The sequence below is a fragment of the Entelurus aequoreus genome, linkage group LG03, assembly GCF_033978785.1.
Source record: "Entelurus aequoreus isolate RoL-2023_Sb linkage group LG03, RoL_Eaeq_v1.1, whole genome shotgun sequence".
Taxonomy (NCBI): domain Eukaryota; kingdom Metazoa; phylum Chordata; class Actinopteri; order Syngnathiformes; family Syngnathidae; genus Entelurus; species Entelurus aequoreus.
In genome coordinates this window covers 44,884,566-44,892,831 of record NC_084733.1, presented here as the reverse complement: position 1 = coordinate 44,892,831, position 8,266 = coordinate 44,884,566, and the positions used below count along the sequence as shown (strand labels likewise).

Sequence of the window (8,266 nt, the reverse complement as noted above, 5' to 3'; positions counted from 1 at the left end):
GTTCCTGGGATTAAAGGCCTCACCTTTTCTCCTCCAAACAGCTCAACTTTTGTTTCATCTGACCACAGAACTTTCCTCCAGAAGGTCTTATCGTTGTCCATGTGATGTCAGATGAAACAAAAATTGAGCTGTTTGGCCACAATACCCAGCAATGGGTTTGGGGGAGAAGAAGTGAGGCCTTTAATCCCAGGAACACCAAGCCAACCGTCAAGCATGGTGGTGGTGGTATTATGCTCTGGGCCTGTTTTGCTGCCAATGGAACTGGTGCTTTACAGAGAGTAAACTGGACAATGAAAAAGGAGGATGAAGTCCAAATTCTTCAGGACAACCTAAAATCATCAGCCCGGAGGTTGAGTCTTGGGCGCAGTTGGGTGTTCCAACAGGACAATGACCTCAAACACACGTCAAAAGTGGTAAAGGAATGGCTAACTCAGGCTACAATTAAGGTTTTAGAAAGGCCTTTCCAAAGTCCTGACTTAAATGTATGGAAAATGCTGAAGAAACAAGTCCATGTCAGAAAACCAACCAATTTAGCTGAACTTCACCAATTTTGTCAAAAGGAGTGGTCAAAAATTCAACCAGAAGCTTGCCAGAAGCTTGTGGATGGCTACCAAAAACACCTTATTGCAGTGAAACTTGCCAAGGGACATGTAACCAAATATTGACATTGCTGTATGTATACTTTTGACCCAACAGATTTGGTCACATTTTCAGTAGACCCAAAATAAATTCATAAAAGAACAAAACTTCATGAATGTTTTTTGTGACCAACAAGTATGTGCTCCAATCACTCTATCACAACAAAATAAGAGTTGTAGAAATTATTGGAAACTCGAGACAGCCATGACATTATGTCCTTCACAAGTGTATGTACACTTTTGATCACGACTGTATATCGCAAACTCCTGCAATAACGATATCACAAAATAATATTTGGCATATCAATGCTAATACATGGGTTACAAAGGCTCCTCGTTTAGCTGCTGATGTATGCGGTAACATATGGCCTTAGCTGTATTATTTAAAAACTATTTTTGCTAATTTACTGGTTACTTTCTGTTGTAACATGGATCTATCTACACTTCTGTGAAAATGTAATAAGCACATATTCTTATGTTGTTTGGGCTCTTTATATTAGTTTTGGGCTATACAACTAATGTGGGTGTTGATCCACCACCAAATAGTTACAGGTGTCAGACCAATGCTGATACTGATACTTAAAATTTTAAAAAATAATTAATTATTAATATTTTGATCACAGTTATAATCAGACAAAACAGCGGTGTAACAATATTAAGTAACAATGTAAATGATTTCCACTATTAGGTCTGATTTAAATCCTTTGGATTTTTTTCTCCCTTGAATTCTTCCTGTGTCCAGTGATGTATTTAGTTGAGTTTATAAACAATAACAAAAGCGACAAAAGATAATTTTTGATCATAAAAACTATCGATCTAACCGCTTTGGTTTAGACTATATGATGATATTATACTTACTATACTGTCAAACAGCCCACCTTTGTTTACATCAAGAAATCTACCTTTGCGGCTAGCGGCTAGCTTACTGTGTGTAGTGCAGAATGTTAAGCTGTTTCTCGTCCTCAAGGGATTATACTTGTAAGACACATAGTTTATTTGTTGCCATGGAGGTGAGGATTACTGATTTAGAAGTGGCTTTGCACTGTGGAGGGACGTTAGCCGCTAGCGAAAAATTTAAATGTGTAACCATTAATTTATTTATGGCAGCCAGCCAAGAATACAATTAACTTTGACCACCACAAATTTGGCGCTACTTGTTAGGTCGTAACGTAATGTTTCGTAACTCCGCTCCGAGTTCCCACACTAACACATAATTAGGCTGACCATATTCTGAAATCCCAAAAAAGAGGACACATATATGCAAGCCAAGGCGGGCAGCACGCCAAGGCCGGGACTAGGTGAAAATTTGACGATGATACTCGAACCTGCTTTATAAATAATATATTTATTTAAATAAAGCATTTTTTTTCCTCTGTTGACAGCAGTGTTGGCGCTAGGAATTTTCTAAATTGTGTCCCAGGGACCCCATCAAGTCATAAAAATGGGGTCCCACAGTACATTTTTGGGGTCCCACTTTTTTTTAAGCGTTTTGAAAACAAATGACAAATGTATGCATTATCCTGTAATATCTCACATTCTATATTGTGTTTTGGAAAAATGTTGTCATAAACGTTATTTAATTCATAATAAATAAAAAAAATACAAAAGAAAACAAATGGTCTACTGAAAATGTGACCAAATCTGCTGGGTCAAAAGTATACATACAGCAATGTTAATATTTGGTTACATGTCCCTTGGCAAGTTTCAGTGCAATAAGGCACTTTTGGTAGCCATCCACAAGCTTTTGGCAAGCTTCCGGTTGAATTTTTGACCACTCCTCTTGACAAAACTGGTGAAGTTCAGCTAAATTTGTTGGTTTTCTGAAATGGACTTGTTTCTTCAGCATTGTCCACACGTTTAAGTCAGGATTTTGGGAAGACCATTCTAAAACCTTAATTCTAGCCTGATTTAGCCATTACTTTACCACTTTTGACATGTGTTGGAGGTCATTGTCCTGTTGGAACACCCAACTGCGCCCAAGACCCAACCTCCGGCCTGATGATTTTAGGTTGTCCTGAAGAAGCACCAGTTCCATGTGTGTATGCATATGTATTCAGTTATAAACATTCATTCACTTTCTTCTTTCCTTCATGGATCTAAACTTTACCGCTGCTGGTAGTTTTTTCTATGTTTTTATTTAATAAGTTGTAGGTGTATTTATTTCAGTATAAAAGTGTAAAAAGTGTTTTGCTTCGGTCATGAAATGATGATAATGGTGTGCCAGGGCATACATACATTGTATATTTAACGCTTAAATCTCTGGAGTCTACATCAACTTCAATAACTACAATCCCATTTCAAAATGTTTTAGTTTTTTTATGTTGTTTTTTCGTTTTCCGCCCTTTTTTGTCAAACAAAACTATGTTTTTAATGGCAAACACACAAAATATGCAAAATCTTCCACCAAAAATATTTTTCAAAGTGGAATATTTGATGTGAAGTAATCGGAACCTTTGATAGGTCAATAATTAATAATAACATTGATTTTGATTCAATATTATGTTTTGAGCAATGACCGTTTGACAGAAAAAAAAACAGCTTTGTTTTATTAGTCAACATTGCAACAGTTTCTAAATTACATTTCACCTGTAAGCTTTATTTCACTTTTGTTATGTTTTTGTTTATTTTAATAGTATTTTTACAATGTGCCGTGGGCCTTTAAAACATTAGCTGTGGGCCGCAAAAGGTAAAAAAAAAAAAGCGTTTTCAATGCGTTAAAAAGACACAAAAAGTGCGTTAACGCCAACACTGCTTGACAGTATAACAAAATAAGTCACACTTATGTTCTGTAACATTCACAGTTTTGGTAAAAAGTGCAGAGGTAGAAATATTTAAAACAACCTATTGTATATAATCTAAACATAAATAATGCCTCAAAACAAGTTAATTAAATTTAAACAAAAAACAGCAGACGAGCTCTCGCCCTGCACAGCTGTTTTGTGCTTTGTAGTGTCGATATGGGCTTGTAGATCGTTGGCCCCTTTATTTGCCACAGATATATACGTTCCTGCTTTGCACAGTGCATTCTGCTTTCCATGTGTCACGGCCAGGACGAAAACACAGATACTTTTCCCGCAAATCATCCGTGAAGTTGCATTTACGTTTCGGCTTCTCTCTTGTGTCCTGTCTGTCTCTCGACTGTCTCGCTCTCTCGCTCTCTTGCTCTCTGTCTCTGCCCCTCCCTCACGAATGTTGCTGCGTGCGTACACCTTCACAATTAGTTTTGTTTTCAACCCCTTCTTAACTCTGGACGTACATTGAAAATACACGCAACCCTCACTCAAAATACCGGACATTTGAGGCATTTAAGAAACCCCGCCTGGACAGCCCGGACAGCCCCGCTAAAGAGGACATGTCCGGGGAAAAGAGGACATATGGTCAGTCTAATATAATGATTAAAAGACAAAACGTGCATCTTGGTGGATATGCATTTACAGGGTAATAAAAGCTACCGGTCATGAAATGTGCCAATGGAGATACCTACATGCAGGGCACCTCCACAAGCCTCGTGAAGTGAGCGTCACCACCACCGTGCAAGGTGAGCTATGGAAGCATGCAGACTAGCATGAGTTAAGACTAGTGATAATGGTAAAACGGAGATTGAAGACACTCTGCCTTTGCATGCATAAACTAAGGGTGCCCGAATGCTGTTTGCGGACTACAGCTCATTTTTTATGGGCTGGTGACACGTTGTAGAAATAAAATAAACAACAAAAAACGATGCACCTAAAAGTCTTTAAATATTTGTAAAATGTGTTTTTATCCTTTTTTCAAAATGTAAAACATGTGTCATGGCCAATTATGCAAATTAGACAGTGACGTCATCTAAACTCCCTGCAACCTACCACCACAATTAAATTGGGTTGCCGTGGGAAACACTGTATGGTGGTCTCTAGTTGTCAAAAAGGTTCAATGCAGGATAGGTGGACACAAGTGTGAAACAGGTTAACAGGTTCGGGTCTCAATTACCAAACTTGGCCTTGTCTCTGGTCACTTGTACTACACTACTAATGTGTGTGTGTGTGTGTGTGTGTTATGGACATTGTTAGTTCTACTTTTAGCTTTATGGTAAATAAATGGGTTATACTTGTATAGCGCTTTTCTACCTTCAAGGTACTCAAAGCACTTTGACACTATTTCCACATTCACCCATTCACACACTGATGGCAGGAGCTGCCATGCAAGGCCCTAACCACGACCCATCAGGAGCAAGGGTGAAGTGTCTTGCTCAAGGACTGTGTACATACATCTACTGATGCTTAGTCTGGACACATCCTCAGTGACCTCTTGGATTCACCGGGCGTTTCGGGTCTCTCAACTGGTCATACGCCCTCCTCCAAGCGACCCAACCGGGGGTGATCAAATCCCCCGGCTTGTGTCCAGACGGCTCGCTAGCTACCATGACTCCAAGGATCTCCTCTTTTGAGCCACAACCATCTCGAGGCCCTTTCCGCCGCTTCGGTGGTACTGCGGATGGCTCTCCTCTTTCTCTCTCCATCGATGCCCAAACTGCTGAAGGCTCTGACCAAGGAACGGGCTGAAAATCCTCTGCATCCAACCTCCGCAGGGAAACACCTTGCTCTCCAACCAGCCTGTTGACAGTCGCTGACCAGTCCCGCATACTTGGAGAGCTTCCTCTCGAAGGCTTCTTCCAGGCGATCTTCCCACGGGACTGTCAGCTCCAGCAGCACAGCTTGTTTGGTGGACTCAGACACAAGGACAATGTCTGGTCGCAGGGTGGTGACTGCGATGTGGCTGGGGAACTTCAGCTGGTTTTCAAGGTCCACCAACAACTGCCAGTCTTTTGCAGACGTCAGGATGCCTGCTGATGTTCTACTAGCAGGAGTTGGCGTGTCCCCAGCTCTGACAAAGGCGATGGTTTTCTTGGAGGGGTGGAACTGTTTTGCCCATGCCAATCCTGTGCTAATGGCTTCAGCGATGGTCTTCAGGACTTGGTCATGCCTCCACCTGTACCTTCCATCTCCAAGTGCCCTTGTACAGCAACTGAGGATGTGTTCCAGGGTTTCTCGCTTGGAGCACAGTGGGCATGCTGGTGTCTCTGCTATGCCCCATGTGTGCAGGTTTGAAGGGCTTGGGAGCACATCATACACTGCCTGGATGAGAAATTTGATGCGTTGCGGCTCGGCTTTCCAAAGCTCAGCCCAGGTCACTCTCCTCTCAACCGCATTGTCCCATCTTGTCCAAGCTCCCTGTTGCTTCATTCCAACAGCCTCGCAGGTTCTTGTCTCCTCCACTGCCGCTCTCACCTCATCCTGAACAAGACGTCGGCCTTCCTTCCCCCTAGTGTTCAGTTGGGGAGTTGGAAAGAATCCTAGCCCAGCTCGACCCCGTGTGACTGCTCCAACCAGGCTCCTGTGTCGCAGCCTTGCATCTGCCTCTTGAACTGCTTCCTCTGCCCTCCATTTCCTGCCAGTCCTCACTTGGATCCCTGCTTTGGCCACCTTCGGATCCCTTGAGTCCCTGTACTGTACCACTTCTCTGGCTCTAGTTACCTTAAATTCCTCCTCCAAGGATTTGAAAGGCAACTGCAGTTTGTTGCTGTTCCCGTAGAGTGCAATGCTACTCAGGCTCTTAGGTAGTCCCAGCCATCTCCGGAGGTGGTTGCTGACCCTCCGTTCTAGGATCTCAACTGTCGAGATGGGGAACGAGTAGATGAGGAGGGGCCACAGGATCCTGGGAAGAATGCCATGCTGGTAAATCCAGGCTTTAAACTTCCCAGGTAAGCCTGACTTGTCCACGGATTTCAGCCAGCCATCCAACTCAGCGCATGTCGACTGGATGGAGGTTGTGTCTCTCAAAGAGCAGTCAAAAACCTTGCCCAAGCTCTTGACTGGCTTCTCTGAGATAGTTGGAATGGCCGTGCCTGTGATGTTAAACCGGAACTTGTCCTCCACCTCCCCCTTCTTCAGCACCATTGATCTGGATTTGGCGGGTTTGAAACACATCCGGGCCCACTCCACCAACTTTTCAAGTCCCTTCAGAATCCAACGGCAGCCTGGAACTGATTCTGTCATGACTGTGAGTTCATCCATAAATGCCCTGATGGGTGGTTGCCTTTGTCCGGAATTTGTGCGGGGCCCTCTGCACTCTGGCTCAGCAGACTTGGTGAGCATGTTCATGGCTAGTGAGAACAGTGTCACAGAGATAGTACACCCTGTGATAATACCAATCTCCACTTTGTGCCAACTGGATGTTGTTGGTCCGGAAGAGACCCTCATCCTGAAATTGCTGTAGTAATCAGCAATGAGGTCTCTACACCTGCTGGGTACATGATGTTTCATCAGAGTGAGTTGAACGAGCTTGTGCGGAAAGGAGCCGAATGCGTTTGCCAGGTCAAGCCACAGTACTGATAGGTTGCCCTTGTTCTCTCGAGCCTCCCGAATGAGCTGCGTCACCACACCGGTATGCTCCATACATCCTGACATTCCTGAAATGCCGCCTTTCTGGACAGATGTATCGATGTAGGTGTTCTTTGCCAGGTAGGTACACAGTCGTTTGGAAACAGCGCTGAAGAAAACCTTTGCCTCAACGCACAGCAGGGAGATGATGCGGAACTGGTCCAGCTGAGTGGAGTTTTCCTCCTTTGGGATCCATACCCCTTCCGCCACTCGCCATTGCTCAGGGATCCTCCCCCTTCTCCAGAAGACTCGCAGGATTTTCCACAGACGCTGCAGGAGTTTGGGACAGTTCTTATACACTTTGTATGAAGTGCCGCTCGGTCCCGGTGCAGAGCTTGCCCTCGCTCTGCGGACAACCTCCCTGACTTCCTTTAGCTGCAGCTCCGACATATCAAACTGCAATCCTGGTTCAGGGGGGTCTATGGGGTTGTTACACTCTCCCAACTCCTGCTCTCTTGCGGGGTCACTGTACGTCTGCTTCAGATGTTGATCTATGTCTTCCTGCGAGGAGGCCAGTTTGCCACTGCGCTTCTGTCCCAGCAAATCCTTCGTGAACTTGAAGGGGTTAGCGATGAAAGCAGCACGTTTACGTGCCCTCTCGCGTCGCCGCCTCCGATGCCACGCTGCCCGACGGAGAATTCTGATCTTTTTACGAAGGATGCACATCAGCTGGGCCAGGCCAGTGCGTCCCTCATGTCCTGCCGCCTTGTACTGGAACTTCAGCGCTTTCATCTCCTGCCTAATGTTATGGATCCTTATAGCTCTGTGGTTCTTTGAGTACGTGGTTCCGGAGCTTCTCTTCTCCTCCTCGCCGAACCGTTCAGCTGCAATGCTGACAATGATTGTTGTCATAGCTTGCAGCTTCCCGTCGGCTTCTCCCTTCGCTGTTGCCTCCAGAATTTGGTCGACATCGTCATCGAGTTGCTTCCAGAGTGAGGTCATGCTAGCTGCAGGCCACTTGATCCGCCTCCGTTCAGACTTGATGCTCGAGGGAGCAGTTTGCAACACATGGAGGTTCTGGGCACTATGGGGTGACTCCGGGCCTGGCACGTCCTGCGTCTCACCAGGTGTAACACCTGTGCGTTGTGTTGCTTCTGCTCCCATCAGGCACTTCTTCCTCGCTTGGTGGATCTTTAAGCCATGGATGTTCTTGCAGACTTTACCGCATGTACACTGCGCGCTCATAGTCGGACACAAAAGATGTGATAA

The 8,266-nt window shown here is 44.6% G+C and overlaps 1 protein-coding gene across 1 annotated transcript; it reads right to left on the bottom strand.

Annotated features, from left to right (window-relative positions):
- Positions 1-4,901: 4,901 nt before the first annotated feature.
- LOC133645675 (uncharacterized) lies at positions 4,902-7,909 on the bottom strand. Its single transcript, XM_062040530.1, has 2 exons — positions 6,826-7,909; positions 4,902-6,489 (listed from the first exon to the last, which is right to left on the bottom strand). The coding sequence occupies exons 1-2, from the start codon at positions 7,907-7,909 to the stop codon at positions 5,030-5,032; spliced, it is 2,544 nt and encodes an 847-aa protein (XP_061896514.1). The 3' UTR covers positions 4,902-5,029.
- Positions 7,910-8,266: the final 357 nt, after the last annotated feature.